Source organism: Vombatus ursinus, unplaced genomic scaffold (genome assembly GCF_900497805.2).
Source record: "Vombatus ursinus unplaced genomic scaffold, bare-nosed wombat genome assembly UNPS02009835.1, whole genome shotgun sequence".
Classification (NCBI taxonomy): domain Eukaryota; kingdom Metazoa; phylum Chordata; class Mammalia; order Diprotodontia; family Vombatidae; genus Vombatus; species Vombatus ursinus.
In genome coordinates this window covers 6,531,088-6,552,479 of record NW_020949613.1, presented here as the reverse complement: position 1 = coordinate 6,552,479, position 21,392 = coordinate 6,531,088, and the positions used below count along the sequence as shown (strand labels likewise).

General features: G+C 36.1%; 1 protein-coding gene across 1 annotated transcript in view; it reads right to left on the bottom strand.

The window, feature by feature from the left end:
• Window positions 1-21,392, bottom strand: part of PRIM2 (DNA primase subunit 2) — a 348,920-nt gene that overhangs the window by 262,245 nt on the left and 65,283 nt on the right. The window contains exon 7 of the mRNA XM_027852944.1: window positions 17,012-17,149. Coding sequence (XP_027708745.1) covers window positions 17,012-17,149 — 138 coding nt within the window. The remainder of the gene's footprint in view (window positions 1-17,011; window positions 17,150-21,392) is intronic.

The following is a 21,392-nucleotide window of genomic DNA, read 5'->3' as shown; positions in this document are numbered from 1 at the left end:
CCTTGCCAGCATGGGAGGGAGGAAGAGAGGAAAGGAAGGAGGGAAGGAAAGGAAAGGAAAGAAGGAAGGGAAGAAGGGAAACAGGGAGGGAGAGAGGGAGGGAAAGAAGGAGGGAGAGAGAGAGGAATGAAAGAGGGAAGGAAGGAGGGAAGATCACCTTCATACCATGAGTCATCAGAGTAGGAATTATTTTAAATTAATTTCCATTTCCTCTATTAGTACAAAATTCTGCTTTACTGACAAGATATTTGAACTTAACTGTCACAAAGGGTCCACATAAATTGAGTGTCATTTTTTAATCAAAGTTCTCTTTTAATTTCATCTACCAAAACATAATTCTATTTAAACTTGTTCCCCTCAATTTCTCCTCTTCCCCATTGTCCTTCTTCAGTCTTCTGAGTATTTAATAATGCTACCAGGTTGGTGGATCGCTTGAGTTCAGGAGTTCCAAGTTGCTGCGACTAGTGGATCTCTTGAGCTCAAAAATAAGTTCTGAGCTACAACAGGACTAAAGTCAGTCAGGCATTTACACTAAGCCAGGCACCTATATAGTGAGCCTATGGGAGCAGGGGCCACCATGTTGCTTAAGGGGGACCAAACCATACAGGTTAAGGAAAAACAGAAGGTTGAAACTGCCATGCCAATTACCAGTGGGATTAGGCTGTAAGTAGCCACTGCACTTCCAGCCTAGGCAACATAAGGAGACCTTTTTTCAGTCATGTCCAACTCTTCATGACCCCATTTGGGTTTTCTTGGCACAGATACTGGAGTGTTTTGTCATTTCCTTCTGCAGTTCATTAACAGATTTGAACAAAGGGGTCTTCCTAACTCCAGGCCTGGCATTCTATCCACTGTGCCACTTAGTTGCCCACAGGGAGATCTAGTCTCCCCCCACCGCCCCAAAAAAGACAGACAATCAGGGACAAATAACAGAAATGCCATACAACATTAAAAACAAAGTTGAATTAGATAATATGAATTTTAGAAAGCCCTGGTGTATGACTTCATATAGTGGCCCTCCATAAGAGAGGGCTAAGGGCAACATAGGTAGACAATAAGAGTGATCATGGATTGAGGATTGGCAGGGAATGAATGGCAGAGGAGGAAGAGAATTCAAATGCTGCATAAAGTTGAACTAATCAATAAAAGGGCCAAAATTCTAATGGACAACCACATCTAGGTTAATGGATTAGGAAAACAGAGAGGGAAAGAATGTTCACAGGTCATGGTTAAGGACAAAAATAGGAGGAATCACGAGTGAGGCAGTGTAAGAAGTAGAAGGATAAAAGATAAATGAAGAGTGTAATCTCAGAGTTTAAGCTATGGGATGTCAGAGTTTTACACGATTGTGAAATCCATGATCATCCCTGTAGGTGGCTGAGGTGGAATGAAAATGTGGAAGAACGATGAAATAAGAGATTAGGTCTAGTCCTCCTCCTGGTCCTATGTTTTCGGGAATGAGAAAAGGACCAATTAACACTGCAGTGTATGCCTACTGATATAGAGATGTATCTGAAGATAGAACAGTTTCCATGAGCACCAAAACACGGAAAGTATGTGACATGCAAAGATCTCAAATGAAAGGAAGATTATTAATTCATTTGGTGACTAGGATTCAAGGTCCAAGTATAGTTAATCTTCATGCACAGGACTTCTGCTTTACCCTTTGTCCAACTGTAGTATCAGAAACATCAGACAGAAAAAAATAAAATAATAAATGAGAAGTCAGAGAATATATAACAGTGAACCATTAATTATAAGTTGAAAAACCATTGAGGGATCCAAGGTACGTAATAAACAACAAACCAAAAGCATTGTGCAGAGATCGTATAATTTTAGATGTTCCCCTTGAAGGGACATCAGAGATCATATACTCCTGTGCCTTCGTTGTAATCAATTCATTAGTAAGTCAGTTCATTCTAAGTTAGTTCATTCATTTGTTATTCTGAGGCAAAGTCCCCCTATCTTGCCCAGTCATAGCCACACGCAAGACTGATCCCAATGTTAATCAGCACAGGGGCTTTAGCCTGAGCCAATTCATCTCACCTTGGGCAGCCTGGTAGCCCTTAGATCCCAGAGGCTCCCCATATTGGTGCTGGACTTGGTTATCCAATTGGCTTTAACCCTACTGCAGCTCAGAACTCCTGAGTTCAGGAGATCCATCAGCTTCAGTCTCCCTAGCAGATAGGATGATAGGCACATGTACCACCAGACCCAGCTCAGTGGCTTCATTTGGAGATGAAGAAGCTGAGATCCAGAAAACCAGGCTAGTAGTTTATAATAGCAGAAAATTCAATCTTATCATTCATACTTCTTTAAAAAGTAAATATATTGTATTACAAAATAAACATTTACAATGTTCACATTCAATCTTGATTTTCTTTCTAAATAAGATGATGGAACCCAAAATACAAGATTAATCACATGAAAAGCAGTGTTGAAAAATAAAGAATCAGAGATGGCAAGAACCCCAAACGGTTGGTCAGTCCAATAAGAGCCATCACTCACGGAAAAGACATGACTTATGAATTATATTCTTTTAACAATGGCATATGCATGAATTATAACTTCATACCAAGCCAAACACTTATCCTGAGGAGGCATGAACTGCATTCTCTCAAAAAAAACACCAATAAAATACCAAGGTTGTGGACAGAACAATAAAAACTATACATGTGGCTCATTACCGAGAGTCATCAAAAAGGGCCCCCACCCACACCTGGTGAAATAAATACAGTACCATATATCAGAGGCTTTTCTTCACAAGAGATTCACCTTCCAAGAGAGGTACTAAGTACAATTTCCCCCATTTATGAGACAGCAGTGTTTGGAGAAAGTCATTTATACCTTCAACAATTTAAAATACCTTGGGGAACTGCAAGTCATGACTTCTCTTTGACCCTCCATGAAATCACAATAAAATGTTCTCAAACTTGTCAATTTATTGTATCCTTAATTCACTTTCTTATAGTAGTACTCATCATGTTACTTGTCTACAAAATCACATCTCTACAGTTGCCTCACAAGCCAGTGAACCTTCTCATAAAGACATGAAAGTCAAGAGAATTCTGGTTACTTATTTCTAAACCTCAATGATTGTTGGTAATGTATCAGTGAATTCAAGGAATCTGTGAAGTAGGCTCTTATGTAAATGTCAGTAATATTCATTTCACAATCATATAGCACATGGGACATTTAAACTAAGAACTCACTTGTTTGGGGCAGGTTTTCCCTTCTTTCTCATATGATTTTTGAGAAATTGTCAACATTAATAGGACTCATTTAACCCATCTAGAAAATGTATATCCCTCCATAAATCATTCCCTAATTCCATTCTCTAACATCTAGAAAGTCTAATTCATTATGACACAATTTTTTTTAATGCTTATGTTTTTCCTGATAATTATTACATTCCTAAACTGGAATTGGATGATTTCACACATGATGCAACCAATACAGGGGCAATGAGACTAAGTTTTGCTGTATTTAATTTTGATTCAACTCTGCTTTTCTCTTTCTCATTAAACTGTTGTTGCTGTGAAAGAACTGACTTTAAGAAGTCTGAAACTCATCTACACAAACAAAAACCATACAATCTCTTACAAATGTCCAGCCCCTGTTAAAAACTACACTTTCAACACTTAAATCATCCTGTAACATTTCTTGTATTCCCAGAACCCCTGCATGAAATTTTTAAATTGGAAACTGAAAAGGTGATGCATCTTTCTTTGGAGTGACTGAATAAATTTTTGCTCTATGAGAGTGGAACTGTCAAAGAACTGAATTTACAAGTACAAAAAAAGCTATTTCAGTACTTTGCTGTTTCCTAGCAACTAGAATCTACTGATATTTTCTCATCACAAGTAGGTAATATGAATAAAATCTGTGTTTCAGTGAAGTCATGTGCCAATGAAAGCAATGCTCTTCAGTGGAAAAAAAAACTTTGCTTTGGCTTTGTTTTAATCCACAAGTCTTCTTCATCCAATCTAGATTTATGATTATAAAAAAGTAATTACAATTGCTAAAGAGTCCAGATGATATAGTGATCATTTTTCGTCAGGGGGAAAAATTGTTTAATTTCCCCAGGAAGGATGGACACAGAAATCACCAGGTAGGACTGATGGCCATAGAAGAGGTTACCTGAAGATTACTCTGGAGACTTCAGTCTATGAAGGATAAAGTTGCCATTCTCAAGAACAGTAGAATTCAGAATCAGTCTCAGGAATACCGTTTCATTAGTTTGGGGCAGGTTCTAAAACTACCTTCTTACCCAGATGCTTTTAAAAAGAGCTGTCATGAGAAGAAAAATTAGATCAGTACAGTCAACCTCCACTTAATCTTCAGCATTTTGGAAATCAAAAGTGTCAAAGATAGAAATAACCTTTGATGTATTCAAGTTCCTCCTCTTACAGCTGAAGAAATTAAGGCTGAGAGAAATTGAATCTCCCTCCTAAAGCCACGAAACCCATTAGAGACACAGCCAAAACTAAAATCTAGTCTCCCAATTTCCCTCCCCATGATGCTTTTTCCACTAACACCATCTATTTGGCAGGCAGATTCCTTAAAAATATTCCAAGGCCACAATCACTTGCAAACAACGCTTCAGAATATTACCTAAGTTTCAATTCACGGGCAGAAGTCCCAAATACACTATTGCATTCCATGCCCTCCACTCCTGAATACCCACCCCCATCTTCTAAAAGTACCAGATTAGACTAAGGCAGAATTAAAAACTTTATTCCAATTCTTCAATATCTTGGGAAGAAAAGAGAAATAGACTTCTTTCGGTAAAATGGAAAGAGCTGAAATGAGAATTAGGAGACCTAAATTTCAAACCCTGCCTCTGCCACAAGTCATTTTAACCTCTATGTGCCTTAGTTTCCCCATTTTGAAAATAAGGAGACCGGACTAGATCAGTGCTCTCAAACTTAAATGTCATGTTTAAATTTGCAGCCTTCCTCTATTTGCACTGCCTTGTCAACCTGATCTCAAATAGCTCCTCTTCTCTCTAATCAAACTGAAGTCTTCACAGATCCCCATCCATTCTTGACCCCCATACATGCCCCACACTTTCCCAAAACCATGCAATAGTGTTGCACTTCCCTCAATGCCTGGAATGCCCACTCACCTCTGATGAATTTCTACCTTAGAGTCAACTCAAATACTACCTCTTCCAACAAGCCTTCCCAACCTGATCTTTCCAGATCATACTGACCTTTCCTACTTTAGACAGCACACTGCTTACACCTTGCACTGCTTGCATGAATTTGTTGTACATTATTATTTGGCACTATAGTCATTTGTGTACATCAGCTCTGAAATATGATGATTCAATGATGGTACTAACAATTGCTGAGAAACTAGAAATCATAAAAAAGCTTCAAAAGGATGAATCAGTAAAAAAATCTTGCTGCCATGTGTGCAAAATGGTGAGCACATAGTTCCTGCTTATACTGACAAAAAAGAAAAATCAACTGCATTCACATGTAGCTAGTCAACATTTAACAAGTTATAAACAAAGTTGTATCAAATACTTTGAATAGGAAACTCAAGGTCCTGTTTTGAAGCACCTTATAATTTTACTCAGCCAATAGGCCACCAAAATAATATTACAAACAGAATCTAACAGTTATGTTGGAACTATCTGCTAAGTATGGGAAGAGGGCATACTAGTGCCTGGTGGGTGGTTGGTGCACAAAATGAACCCTTGCTGTATGTAAAACCATAGAGTTTTTCTGTGATGCAATAAGTACAGAGAGAGATATGAATGAATGAATTAGCATTAAGCACTTTACTATAAGCCAGACTGTGTCAAGCACTGGGAATACAAATAAAAAAGACAAAGATCTGCCCTCACAGAGCTTATATCCTTAAAGGGTAAAAAAAAAAAAAAAAAAAAATATGGAGAGGAGAATGAGTGAAGCATGGCTGGAATCAAGTATAGATATAGGGGCTATCATGTTTTATCTGACTGCCATTCTCTTATAAGAACATAGAATCTTTTTTCAATGCTTCATTAAGGTAGATTCTAGATTCTCCACTCTCCAGGTTCTCAAAGACCTCAAAGAGACACATCCTATCTAGTTGGAAAGAGTTCCAATATAGTCCTGGTAAGAGACTTTCATTTGTTTGGTCCAAAAACCAGAATAACCATATTCAGAAATGCCCATCATCTGGGCGGTTGCAAGGTACTGACTTTTTTTGCCATTGTAACTAATTCTGACTATCTGCCATAGTAAAATACATACCCACACCAGTAAAAATTATAGATCCTTAAAAAACAGAATCCTACTATATTGCCTCTTATGCATATATATGTGTGTGCATATGCATGTGTGTGTCACAAATACCTTTTATTGTCTGGTGAAACCTACAGACCCCCTCAGAATAATGCTACTAAATGAATAAAATAAAATGCACAGGATTACAAAGGAAACCAATTATAATAAAATAGAGTTATCAAAATTTAAAAAAAAAAGTTCACAGACCCCAGGCTAAGAACCCCTGGTCTGGCTAGCTTTGCTTTCCAATAATGCAATGGTTTTAAAAAGTAGCCACAATCTTCACTCTACAAGGAAATTAGAGCCAACAACTTGATTAATTCAAAGAAAAACCAAGAAATAATAGACCCTATAAAGACATTAATTACTAAATCATGTGACATAGAAGTAAGGGATCTGAGATCACCCTGAAACTTATAATTGTGGATGCCATTTACTGAATGAATGGAATTCAGCAAACTTAGTTATGAAACAAAACCCTTTAATGAGGAATGTGTTTCAGAAGGTGTTATAAAGGAGTATCACCACTAAACTATCTATAATGGTTGGGCATTCAAAGGTAAGAAGCAGGTGAGAAATAATCTAATTAAGTTTTCATTAACCTGGTTTACAAATTTAGAAATGCCAAAGCTATTGTCAAATAGAGTCTAGATCATCCACATGAAATGAACGAAAGCAAGAAAGAGAAGAAAATATCTTCTCAAATCTCTTAGTAATAACGCAATTGTTTAGAAAAAAATATACAAAAGTAATGCAGAAGTATCAATCATCATAAACAGGCTTCTGTTAAGCACCCATTCCATGTCAAACACTGCTAGGCAGTAGGTATACAAAAAGAAAAAAAAACAAAAAAACAAAGAAATAATCACTGTTCTCAATGAATTTATATGTGACCAGAGAAGACAACATGAACATATATACAGAATAAATACAAGGCAGTTATGGAGGGAGGAGTGCTATTAGCACTTTGGAGTCAAGAAGATTTGCTATGGAACATAGCAAGAGAAAAAAACTCAAAATAGGAAACTAACCCCAAAATTCAAAAATAATTCCAGAACATAGAAAAACTTCACTAATGTTGACAAATGGAGGAGGAAGCCACCTGAATTAAATGTTATTTTTAAAAAGATGGAAGCACTACTATCATTCTCTATCTACCCTTTTGACTCTGGGCATCTTCACTGGCTATCCTCCGTGCCTGGAATTTTCTCTTTCCTCATTTATACCTTTAGGCTTTCCTGGCTTCCTTCAAGTCCCAACTAAAATCTCATCTTCCGCAGGAAGTCCTACTCAGCCCCCCTTAACACTAACACCTTCCCTCTGAGATTATCTCCAATTTATCCTGTATATGCTCATACTTAATTATTTGCATGCTGTCTCCCCTCTTAGATTGTAAGCTCCTTGAAGGCAGGCACTGTTTTTTGCCCTTTTTTATATCCCCAGAACTTAGCACAGTGCCTGGCACATAAGAGGGGTTTAATAGATGCTAACTGATTTGGAATTGAGAAAAGTGGCACTTTTATAAAAGAACATTTCTACTTTATGAAAAAAAACTGATGTTTAATATTAAGTTTATAATAGACATTTTTAAAAGAAATGCCTACGTAATCGAGTGACTGAGCTTACCAAAATGGCAACATAGTACAGTCATAGTGAGAGGATGACCGGATTTGAAATGCTTTACGATCAATCAACAAGCATTTATTAATTACCTACTATGTTCCAGGCACTGTGCTAAGTACTAAGGATACAAAGACAAAATTGATACAATATAAGTCATTAAGATATTAAGCCCTAATTCTAATGCATGAGGACTTCACCCACACAGCTAGCAAGTGTTTGAGGCCGTATTTGAATTCAGGACAATGAGTCTTCCTAACTCCAGACCCAGCACTCTATCCGCTGTACCACCTAACTGTCTCCCTTAGAAAAATTACCTTGTTTCTATTTCATAAATATTGTATATACATGTCAGCAAGTCATTTAACTTTCAGGGTCTCAGCCCCCTCTCCAAGATTATAATTTACAAAGAGTTACAGATCTGCATTAGTAGAGGGAGTTTGCACTTTCAGAAGTTCCTTACACTGATGAAATAATGGTTCAAGGCCAACAAAAACAAATAGATAAAAAGTAATTATTTTAATTATTTTAATGGATAGGTAAGAATGATTACAACTAGTATATCAATTTTCTGAATGTATTATAAATTAATTCTTCCTAAGGGCTTCAAAAGAGTGGGTTTCTTTTAGCAAGTAATCATTTCACTCACAACTCCACTCACATTACATGGTGCTACAGTGGAAAGAGCCCTGGAAGCCAAGAAAACATGGGTTCAAATCCTGCCTCAGATACTTACTAGCTGTGTGACCCTCGGCAAGTCACTTAATCTCTCTAAGCCTCAATTTCCTCACCTGTAACACGTGATTAATAATAGCACATGCCTCACTGAGTTGAGGTTGGGAGCAAATGAGATAATGTATATATAAGTTCTGTGCAAACCTTAAAGCACTATATAGATAACAGTGACATTTATGTAATTTATACAATGTGAACATTATCCATATATATATATATATATATGTTACAAATTTGTTTTTAAAATATTTTCTCCAACAAGGAATGCAAATCAATCTTGATGTACCCCTCATTTGAAGCACCATGAATTCCAACTCAAGGTAGCCTGAATTAATGCTTTCTTACAATGTTTTCCAAAAGCAAATATACTCTTTACTCATGGGGTACCCTACAGTTAGAATATTTTGGTTTTTTTCTAGTACATAACAGTATGAGAACAAAGGAATTCGTTCATATGGTTACCTAGCAAATGTAGGCAATTTAACAATTTGCTTTATTAAACATTTGTAAAGTATTCTTTGATTATTTCATGTGAAACTTGAAAAATTCAGAATAACTTATCAATTTTATTGCCTATTGGCATAAGTAGCACTGCCTTATCTATATCAACCCATTTTCCAATAACCCTGAATAAATTAATGTCTCATAGAGCTGCACTCCTGAGAAAATCCATCCCAGCCCCAGGAAAATGACTAGTGAGACCAGACAAAGCATTTATACATAATTTTACAGTAACAATTCAGAAACATCAATTTTTCTTTTACCATGGCTTAGAAAACCACACTACACAGAGCTTCTGAAGAGGATAAGAGATTTTTTAAAAGGAGATTCAGTGCTCTTTGGAAATGAGGTAACTTGATCAAGTGCCTACATGGCATATTTTTATCCAAAGCAACAAACACTTGTTCAACCACAGATTTGACTGCTGTTCTTAAAAAGAGAAAAAGGAAATCCTTTGTGAAAAGAAAAATCCTTTCTTTCTGCTATGATTTTAAGAAACAGTAGCTTATTCATCTGTCAATTATCTCCTTGGAAACTTCTCATCCTCTTCTTTGTATCTAAATGTGAAATCTACAAACATCAACTAAATTTTCTTAAAAGGCTCTCTTTGAACAAAGTTTTTTTACCTCCATCTCTTCTCATGAAAGACCTCACAAATAGAATGCAAAACTAATCTACTCATTGTGAGATGAGAAATTCTGTGTTATCAAAAGGCTGAAAAGACTTAGGGTACAGTCATAAGACACTTAAAATACTTGCCATTGATAACTCATATTTCAAATGCCTTCACATTAACTTAATAGGGGCTTTTCAAAACCTTAAATTTCATAAAAAGTAAATCATTCTCCCTCAAAAGATCACGTAGTGTTTTGGAAACTGTCCAGTGAAACTATGAAACTATTTTAAAAAGCAATTTCTTTCCCTTATTCTTTTTCTTACTTTTCAATATTTTTTCAAACTTTAAGATTTAAATTGCCAATGATTTATGTACAAAAATATTTACAACAGCTTTTTGTCATGTCAAAGAACTGAAATCTAAGGAGGGTCCATCAATTGGGGAAGAGATGAAAAAATTATGTTATATGAATGTAATGGAATACTACTGTGCCACAAGAAATGATGAAGGGGACAGTTTCGGAGAAGCTTGGGAAGATTTGTGTGAAGTGATGCAGACTGAAATGAGCAAAACCAAGAAAACAATTTATATAATACTGACATATTTTTAAAAAAATAATTGAAAGACTTAAGAATCCTGATCAATTCAATGACCAACCACAATTTCAGAAATCCCATGATGAAACCTCTTGACACGGAGGACTCAGAGTACAGACTGAAACATATATGACGGACATGGCTAATGTGAAAATTAGCTTTGCTTGACCATGCATATTTGTTAGGAAGGTATTGTCTTTCTTTTTCCAAAGGCAGGGAAGGGGCAGAAGGTGAGAGGGAGACAAGGTAGATTTTTGTTAACTGAAAATATTTTTTTAATTCCTAATGATCATCTGTCTACTTACCAGTCTGCCTATTTGTCCAGAGCAGATCTTCAGTGCCTTATTCTGGCAAAAAAAATAATTCTCCAGTCATCGCTACTCTTAACCCCATATAGAAAATCTAATTCTGATAAGTTACTGTAATAATCATAGAAACCTTGGAATAACACCTTGGGAAATATTCCAGAACTGTTTTTTCCAAGCATTGATGTGGGGCAAATTTTTATTGATCCACACAACTTACACTAACAAAGTTCCTTCTTAAAAATCCACAAATTTTTTTAAGTGAGACTCCTCTGCTTTTTGGTTCCATGTTGTTCCTCTAATCCCCAATTCCCCTCCTTCTCCCCTGCCCAATAAGGCTGTAGAAGGCAAAGAACTCAACCTCAGAATATTCACATAAGTTCCACAGAATCAGAGAGCAAGGATTTCTTCATTTTGCAAATGAAGAAAAAGAGGCCAAGACAGGGTTAATGTCTCGCCCTACATCACAGAGGTAGCAAATAACAATGCCAGAATATGAACCCAAGTCTTCTGAACTGAAATTCAATGTTCTCAAAAGAAAATGCACCCCTTCCCTTCTTTGAAGAGAAGGGAGACTATGGATGTAGAACACTTACATAGTCAAACTCAGTTTACATGTTGGTTCGGTTTACTGTGAACTGATTTTTCTCCCTTTTAATTATCTGCTTCAAGGGTAAGGAAGGAAGAAGGGACATATTAAGAAATGGAGATGATATAAAAACAAAAGCTATTAATTTTTTTATTGCAATGTTCTTTCCACAGTATTGTTTCTGCATAGAAACACCGCTCTAATATACTCTATTTCCATCATTTAACAATCCCCCCTCAGCTAATCTAAATCTCCTTAGCTGCAATGTAAGTCAATTTCTTATCCTACTTTCCCTGGAAAAACAGGATGCGCCTTTTTTTGACAGAGTATGAATTCCAAAGACATTTCTTTCTTAAAAACTTTATTGTCAAAGGCAGAAATAACACAAGATGAATAAGGATGAATTTCAGGATATATATTCTCTCCCTATTGTGCCTCAATGTGAAATTTCAGCATTCTCTATTCCTAAAAGTGAGGAAGGACACTGCTTTCTGAACCTCTCACATGGGGACAGAAAGAAGACGGGCTCCAGAAGCCCTAGGCAGAGCTTTCTCCATTTGCGAGTAAACCTGGCAAGCTCTGAGGGATCTGCTCTTTCAACCAGATTCTGATCTTGGCCTGTCTTTAAGATTATCTTAGGCAGTAGTTAAGACAGTGGCACAGCCATCTCTCCCTCACCACAACTACGAGCTCAGAGGGGGCAGTGTGCTTTGATGAGAATAAAACAGATTTGGAATCAGAAAACCATGTCTGAATACTGGCTATGCCACCTACATGACCTCTGGCAGTGGGAGACAATATACACAATGGCAAAGGCACTGGCTCTGGAGTCAGAGGAGCTCGTGTCATGGCATATAGCATCTGAATGATTTTGTAAAATGAGAGGGGTGGACTAGGTGGCCTCTGAGGGCCCATCCAGCTCTAAATCTAGGCTAATATAATCTCCTCATTTTACACGTGAGCATATTAAAACTAGACAAGTAAGGTGACTTACCCCTGGTCACAAAGATAGTAAATGGTACAACTGAGATTTGAGAGGAAAAATTTTTAAGAAAAAAAATTTAACTTAAAAAATGTGGGGGGGCGAGTGGCAATTATATTTTAAGAATGGATGAAAATGGATAGGGAGTCCAAGTGTTGCACTTGTATCCATTAAATAATAAAAGACCTTGAGGAAGTCTCCAAATGGGTTGAGTAGATACTCTCTAGAGAAACTGATGGGAGAACCTGGGCAAGAACCTCAGAATATGAGAAAGTATGGATTGGTTTTGATCAACACCCATATTAAGGCAATCAAATAAGCATTTATTTAGAGTTGTATATGTGCCAAGAATTATTCTGGGGATACAAAAACAAAAATGAAGTTATTTCTGTCCCATGGAAACTTATATTCTATCAAAGGATAAAACATGTACACAGATATTTGGTCACAAAATATACACAAATAAATATGAAATCACAGGTCATCCAAGTACTGAGAGACGTAGAATATCCAGCTTGCAAACAAGTGTTTAATTTAATTTCTTTCCATTTTCCTCCTAATTATAGTTTTTACTAAGCCACCTTGATTGTTTAAGTGTTTCATTTTTATAGGCTCATCCTGTCTTTCCAAAGACTTTATCAGTGTCCATAAAACTGCATGCAGATGTCCATACTAACCTTTTCTTATATTTGGTATATGTTCATCCTATGTACTTCACAGATTTTACAAATTATACAGTCACGGAATTTTGCTAACTAAAAAAATATGACGACAACAAAACACGTGCCAATACTGATAAAATATGAGAGCTGGATATTTTTTGTAAGGATTTCATCCCCCCACTTATTATCAAATATAAAAATAAATATAATAAATACTATATAACAAATAAGCTGTAAAAATATCTACCATAAGAATCATGTCCTATGCAAATAGATGTCAATGAAGAAAAAAATCTTTTTTTTTTCCTCCCAACTCCTGCCTCTTCCCACCTCTTGTCATAAAAAAAGTGCCAGATACAAAAATAACTCAATACTTTACTCCAAAACTGTGTACGTCATTTACAAATGGTACTTTGTTTAACATAATTATATAACCCTAGAGTTTGCAGCATTATAATGCAGCAACCATGCCAAGGGAATTTCCTCTACAAACAATAAACATGAGTCTATTAATCAAGAGTCATTCCAAATAGTTCAAAATGGTCTCATTAAATCTAACATCTTCTAGTGCTTAGCAACAGATTTAACCAAATTAATTTGCTCAATATATGAACTGAAGAAATGCCACACTGGGTTCAGCCCAATGTTCTACCTGGCTAAGTATTCTACCCTCTAATAATACTTCCAAAGAACATGTGGTGAAAAGACAGATGGTGAAAAACAATAGCAACTGTCCTAATGAGGTTAAGAATGTAGCCTAAATAGTCTCAAATTCTCAAGTACTGTAAGAAAGATAGCTATATTCATAACATTATCTAAAAACTTTTTGAAACTGGATCTTCAGCTTCTTTTTGTCCTCCCTACATCCTCTATTATTGACTATCTTATAAATACCACGACACTAGAACCTTCTGTTCATAGAAATCAAGATCTGGCAGGTAATCTCTGAAAACCTTTAAATTGCTCTTTAGTGATGCACTAAGGGAGAATGATATAATTTCACAGGAAGAAAAAAGTCAGAAATTTGACCCTAAGGTGAATTTTGAGGTCACTGTGAAATTTTCAATGATCCAATACTACTGACTTGAAAATCTAGACACACTTTTCTCAAAGACTGAGACCATTTCCCATTGAAAATCAAATGTGCTGACATTTATCTAGACACACATTTACTTTCTCAACTTTTCACATGGAAAAAAATAAAACATACCTATCTTCTTCTTTAAGATAATTTAAGAATAAATAAAATAGTAGGCATATGCAAAAAAAAAAAAACTTCAGTCTTTTAGGAAAGAACTAGATACAATTAGTTTCAAGTAAATCTGTACACCATTAGTTTTGTAAGAAAAGGAGTTAGTTCATTCTTTATTTGTGATTTGAACTAGATGAGAAGTTGTAAAATCAAAAGTAGTTAGATCAAAAAATGCTCAGAAGGATGACAGAATCATTTTTCACAGTCAATTCTGATTAGTTTTGCCTGAATTTGGGTTGAAATGAAAACTGCAAAGTGAAACCTGTTTAAATATACTCAACAACTGCTAATTAAAGCAACTTAAAATTCTAATGAAAATAAAGAAAAGAACCAGCAGTTAATATTCTGGGTACTACCATGATGCAACTCAATCAGAAATCTGTAAGTTACACTAAACAGTCAAGAAATAAATGTTTTTAACGTTTTTTTTTTTAATTTTTGGTTTGTGATGAAAAAGGAAGATTAAAAAAAACAGTACATGCCTCTTCTAAAATAAATCAGAATTTTATTTTTAAAAATAGGACCACTCCAGTACTCTCTATAAAACAGTAGAAGTGGAAATAGTACACACATTAACCTACAGAATAAAAGACAAGGTCATCATACAACTGTATATATTTTTAAATAGCCACTGCTTAAAGAATTGTACCTTCAGCAATTGTTTTAATTTTGAACCTTTCAAAATCTTACTCATCATATTTGTTGAATGCAGCTACCTCCAATTTTCCTTGTATTATTTGTGACACCATCAACATATACTCATTTTTACTATTAAATAGAAAGAACCCTCTCTGACTTCAGCTCCAAACTGTAGGAACAAGATCCTAGAGGGTACTCTACCAAAGATCAGGGTAAAACACTCAGTGTAAAAGACTTTAAGATACATTACAATGTATATTGACCTTCTTCGGGTTAAGAAAAGGAACTACAGGGGCAGCTAGGTGCCGCAGTGGATAGAGCACCAGCCCTGGATTCAGGAGGGCCCAAGTTCAAATCTGGCCTCAGACACATAACACTTACTAGCTGTGTGACCCTGGGCAAGTCACTTAACCCCCATTGCCCAACCAAAAAAACAAACAAACAAACAAACAACTTTTGGGGCAGCTAGGTGGCGCAGTGGATAGAGCACCAGCCCTGAAGTCAGGAGGACCTGAGTTCAAATGCGGCCTCAGACCAAACACTTGTCACTAACTAGCTGTGTGACCCTGGGCAAGTCACTTAACCCCAATTGCCTAAAAAAAAAGAAAAGAAAAGAAAAGGAACTACAAAGAAATACAGAGGAAGGGAGAGAGGCAGGGAGGGACAGAGGAAGGGAGGGAGAGAGGAAGGAAGGAAGGAAAACAGCAAGGGAGGGAGGAATGGAGGGGAAGGAGGAAATAAGCATTTATTAAGCACCTACTATGTGCCAGGCACTGTACTAAGCAGTTGAGATTCAAATCAAAACCAAGTCGCAAGAGTAACTCTTACTAGTACTATCACTTATTAGCCCTCTGTACTTGTCATATGCTTGTCAAGTTATAGAATGAAAACTACTTGAGATCAAGGACCATGTCTCAGTTTTCTCTGTACCCCTGCTACCCAGTGGGCACCTCTACATTCACTGACTGTTTAACTTCTCTGAGTGAAGTAGTTAAAATAGAGGAGAGCAGAGATCACCTCTTGGGATGAAAGCTTTAACAACTGAAATACTCCAGACCAGACAGGAAAACCAAGTCATCTGAACCTCATACTTGTTTCTGGTTTGTTTCTTTATATTGGCAGTAGAATGGCAATATACCAGTCATGTTCCTGCCAGAGCCAGCTGAGAAGATGTGCTTGGCCCTCAAAACATCAATAATAGTATAATTTGGAGCACTGAGTTGCGCAAACTAGGTGCAAGGACCCCATCCCTACACACATACACACACACACACTCCGACACTTTCTATTATTTAGAACAAACAAAACTCACAGTCATACCCTAATTGTTAAGTTATGCATTTAGGGAATTTTCTTTAGTTTAAGGAGAATATTTACTGAATACTCAATAATGGAGGACATTATTTTTATTCATCTAACTACAGAAACTAAATTTAACAAAATGTAACTTTCAAAATGAGACACAAAAATCATATTTTTTTTTAATATTAGGGTATGTCTGGACATACCAGGCACAGCCGACACATCTGCCTATGACAGAATGGCAAGCCCCTAGTGCGTTCATTTATCACTTTACATAGCACATTTTCTCTTTCTTCCTCACTCATTTTAGTCTCCAAACTTATGATCAGGTTTAGTTTAAAATCTGGGATATATTTTAAAAATTCTGTACTACCCAAAGTACAAAAAGATATGTACATAACTCAATTCTGTGGCAGGAGTACATTTGCAAATTAATCTGAACCCCTTCTATTAGGGAAAACAAAATCAGTTTGGAAAAGACAAGGATTTTGAAATTAGCAAAATTTCAACTGATATTTTAAAAAAAGGATTTATTGTCAATATTGTTTTTTTCTATCTATAGATACAGCTTTTTTTTAAAAAGTAAAACATCAGGAACCCACCAGGGTACAAATTCAATGAGCTGCATTTTATTTATTACTAGAAAAACTATAAAAATCTTTATAATAGACAACAGCCTCTAGTTTTCCTGCAAAGGATAAAATGTGCTCCTGAGCTCTTTACATTTATCCTCACAATTGGTATAAGGTTATTCAACTTATTTGTTCATTCTTTTTAAGCACCATCAACAAAGGCTAGTCATCATCTAAGTTTTCCTAAATAACCAAACTGTAGCATGATCTGTGTTAAATTCCAGAATAAAAAGGACAGGAATCACAGAGAGGGGATGAGACAAGGTTAGCTCTGAAAAAAAAACAAGCAATGTACTTACTGCCAAAGCCTTGGACAGTTTGGCTCTAAAGTCATTCAAGATGATTGACACAATATCCTGATGTGGCACAAACGCAAAGCCACGCTCCAAATAGACTTTCCTTCCTCGGAACAAATCCAAAGCATCAGCAAAAGGAACCTGGAAGTAGAAAACCAGGAAAAATAGGTTATTGTGTAACAAGCTCAGTTTTCATATGTGCTAAACCTAAATAAAGCTCACGTTTAGACAGTGCTTCCTTTAAGAAATAACAGCTGTCACAACAAACCAGAAGAAAAAGAAAAAGAATAAGGTCATACTGCATAAAATGGGAAAAAGAAATGGGGTAGGGGAGGAGTAATACAAATAAACCATATGAAAACACTTGACTATATTAAATAAAATAGCTAACATTTATATAGTGCTTAGTATGTTCCAGGTACTGTGCTAAGCTCTTTACAATTATTATCTCATTTGATTCTCACAACTTTTGGGAGGTAGATGCTATTATTACCCCTATTTTATAGATGAGGAAACTGAGACACACAGAGGGTAAATGACTTGCCCAGGGTCACACAGCTAGTAAGTGCCTGAGGCCAGATCTTAACACAGGTCTTTCTACTGTACCACCTAGCTGTCCCACGTTTGCAAGTAATTGCAAGTATTTAGGAATGGGAGAAGATACTAAAGCCTTACTTCTGCTCCATAATAATCATGACAATTATTTATTGGAAGATAGGGAGAAAATCCCCAACCTGTTATTTTATCAATGACTTATGATTTCATTAATGCTGGGGATTCTCCCTCTAGAGATTTCGAGTGTCAACTCATTTCCAATTCAGTTACAGAGAGCTGTTCGGGAAACTTAGAGGTTAAGTGACTTACTTGCCCATAGTTATAAAACCTTTCTGTATCAGAGGTCAGTCTTTCTAGATTGACTGACTCTATACCTATACCACACTGGCAACTCAGCTTCTCAATAACAAAAATAATTATAATTCCAATTATCATCATACTGCTTTCTGTTTGTAGAACTTTACTTTTTTTATCACTTTTACAGACATTATCTCACCTGATCTTCCCATAACCTCTTTCCCAAAGGTATTACAAATTCTCATTTTACAGATGATGAAGGCAGGGCTCAGAGAAGAGTTGAAGCAACTTGCTGAACATCATACAAATAAGTGGCAGGGCCAAGCTTGACTCTACATCTCAGCTTTTTCTCCTACATTACCTTACCAAGCTGAAAAGTGAAATCTCTACCAACCTACAACTTTTTAGGTTTCCTACTGAGCACTGTCCCCTACTCTGTATTTTACACAGCATCAAGTGGAATGTGTGCACAAAATATGTACTACTAAAAACTATCAAGATAGTATATAAGTAGCCTCCAAATGTCTCTTACTCTGTTCACTGTAAAAATTTAAAGAGTACCAACACTAGAAAATGTCAATAATGAAACAACCATTTTAGTGTTCACTTTTTCTATTAAATAAATTTTTCACCTCTGTTTATTGCTCTACAATTGTTGTTCAGTTGTTTCAGTCTTGTCCAACTCTGTGACACCAGTTAGGGTTTTCTTGGCAAAGATACTGGAGTAGTTTGCCATTTCCTTCTCCACATCATTTTCCAGATGAGGAAACTGAGGCAAACAGGATTAACTTGCCCAGGGTCACACAGCTAGCAAGTGTCTGAGGCCAGATTTGAACTGACTCTTCCTGACTCCAGGCCCAGTGCTGCCCAAAAAGTTTTGTTGTTGTTCGGTCGTGTCTGACTCTTCATAACCCCATTTGGGATTTTCTAGGTTACAAAAATAGAACTTCGGGAAGGGAGATGCTCTGTGACTTATTTAGTATATCATTATTATATTATTTGACTTTAAATCTTGTATAAGCAGACAGAAATATTAGAAAATACAACACAAAAGGACTCAGGTGAATAAAACAAGATGTAAGATTTTCCAGAGTTAGAAGGAATTTTTCTCCTTCAAAAGATGAAATGTAAAGAGGGTCCCTCCTTCTTCTTCCACTCTCCCGCAAAATTATACAAAGATCAGACCTTTCAAGATATAGATAAGAGTTAAAACATTTATAAATGACAAACTCGGACAAACTTCACTTGACAGATCTGAAAACTACTTTCTAACTTAGAGGTTTTAGATCTTTCAAATAAGGATAATATTGGCAAAGTACTTTGATTTCTGCTCTGGAGACCTGACCTCCTTCTCCTCTTCTGCCCCCTGGCCAAAAAAAAAAAAAGTTTGCCTTATTTAAAACTATTGGCACATTGGGGCCATACTTCATTTCTTAAGTTTTTCTGGAGCATCCTGTAAAAAAGTTTCCCGAGAAATAAAGGGCCAAAGCACATCAACAATTTTATATGTCTTGATCCTTAATAATGATATTTTTTAAAAGGTGCATATAGAATATAAAGGTTTGAATTAAAAGTCAATATATATGAATAAGTGCCTTTTTTTTAACCCAAAAAAAAAACTACAAAGATACAGAGGTTTACTTTGTCTAAGCTAAGTTCAACTGTTACTTGAGCCTTTTGAAGGCTGCAGGGAAGAATATTCTTGGTCCAGATCAAAGTATAAGCTGTTTGCTAGACCTTCCAAAACTGGAGAGGTACCACAGAACCAGACAATTCATTGTCTAATGTAATTTGACTAGGTTTATGCCTGATAGTAGATCAGCTAGGTAGTGCAGTAGATAGAGCACTGGGCTTGAAACTAGGTAAGTTCAAATCCTGCCTCATACACTTATTAGCTGTGTGACCCTGGGCAAGTCACTTAACCTCAGTTCCTCAACTGTAAAATGAACCGGAGAAGGAAATGGTAAAACACTCCAGTATCTCTGCCAAGAAAAACCCAAATGGGGTCACAGAGAATCAGACATGACTGAAAAATGACTTAACAACAACATCTTATAGTTTTATAAAGAAAATACTTGTTTTCCTTCCCATGATATAGAGTGGAACGAATACTAGATGAAGACATCAATTACGTCAGCCAGAAAGAAACAATTCAAATATTATGGATCCAGAGTCAGGATAATACAAGATTGACAGTTTCTACGGTAAAGGAGTAGAGGACTTGGAATATGATATTCCAAAGGGCAAAAGAGCTAAGATTATAACCAAGAATCACCTAACCAGCAAAACTGAGCATAATCCTTCGGGAGAAAAATGGACATTCAATGAAATGGAGGACTTTAAAGCATTACTGATAAAAAGACCAGAGCTGAATAGAAAATTTGACTTTCAAATACAAGATTCAAGAGAAGCATAAAAAGGTAAACAGAAAGGACAAATCATAAGAGATTCAATAAGGTTAAACTTACATGGGAAAATGATACTTGTAACTCCTAAAAACTTTCTCATTATTAAGGAAGTTACAAGGAGTATGCATAGAGTGCACAAGTGTGAGTTGAATATGATGGTCTGATTCTCTTAAAAAATTAAATTAAAGGGTGAGAAAAAGGAATGCATTGGGAGAAGAGGAAAGGAAAAGGTAGAATGGCATAAATTATCTGACATAAAAGAGGCACAAAAGAGTTTTTATGGTGGAGGGGAAGACAGGGGAGAAGGAGGTTTGTGAAACTTATTCTCATCAGAATAAGCTTAAGGAAGGAATAATATACACACTCAGCTGGATATAGAAATCTATCTTACCATACAGGAAAGCAGGAGGGAAAGGGTTGTGAAAGAAGGAAAGGTGGATTGGGGGAGGTAAAGTCAAAAGCAAAATACTTTTGAGAATGGACAGAGTGAAAGGAGAGAGAATAAGATAAACAGGGAGGAAACAGGATATGGGAAATACATAGTAATCATAACTGAAAAAAATTTAGAGCAAGTTTCTCTGATAAAGATTTCATTTCTCAAATACATAGAAAAATGAGCCAAATTTATAGAAATAAGAGCCATTACTCAAGCGATAAATGGTCAAAGGATATGGACAGTTTTCAAGAAGCTCTCCAGTCATATGAAAAAAATGCTCTAAATCACTATTAGAGAAATGCAAATTAAAGCAACTCTAAGCTACCACCCCACACCTAATAGATTGGCTAATGCGACAAAAAAGGAAAATGACAAATGTTGGAAGGGATGTGGGAAAATTAAGACACTAATGCATTGCTGCTAGAGTTGTGAACTGATTCAGTCATTCTGTAGAGCAATTTGGAACTATATCCAAAGCCATGCATACCTTTTGACCCAGAAATACCACTATGGGGGTCTGTTTCCCAAAGATGAAAAAACAAAAAGGAAAAGGACTTACATGTACAAAACCATTTATAACAGCTCTTTTAGTGGTGGCAAAGATTTGGAAATTAAGGGGATGTCCATCAATTGGGGAATGGCTGAACAAGTTGTCATATACGATTGTGATGGGATACTATTATGCTAT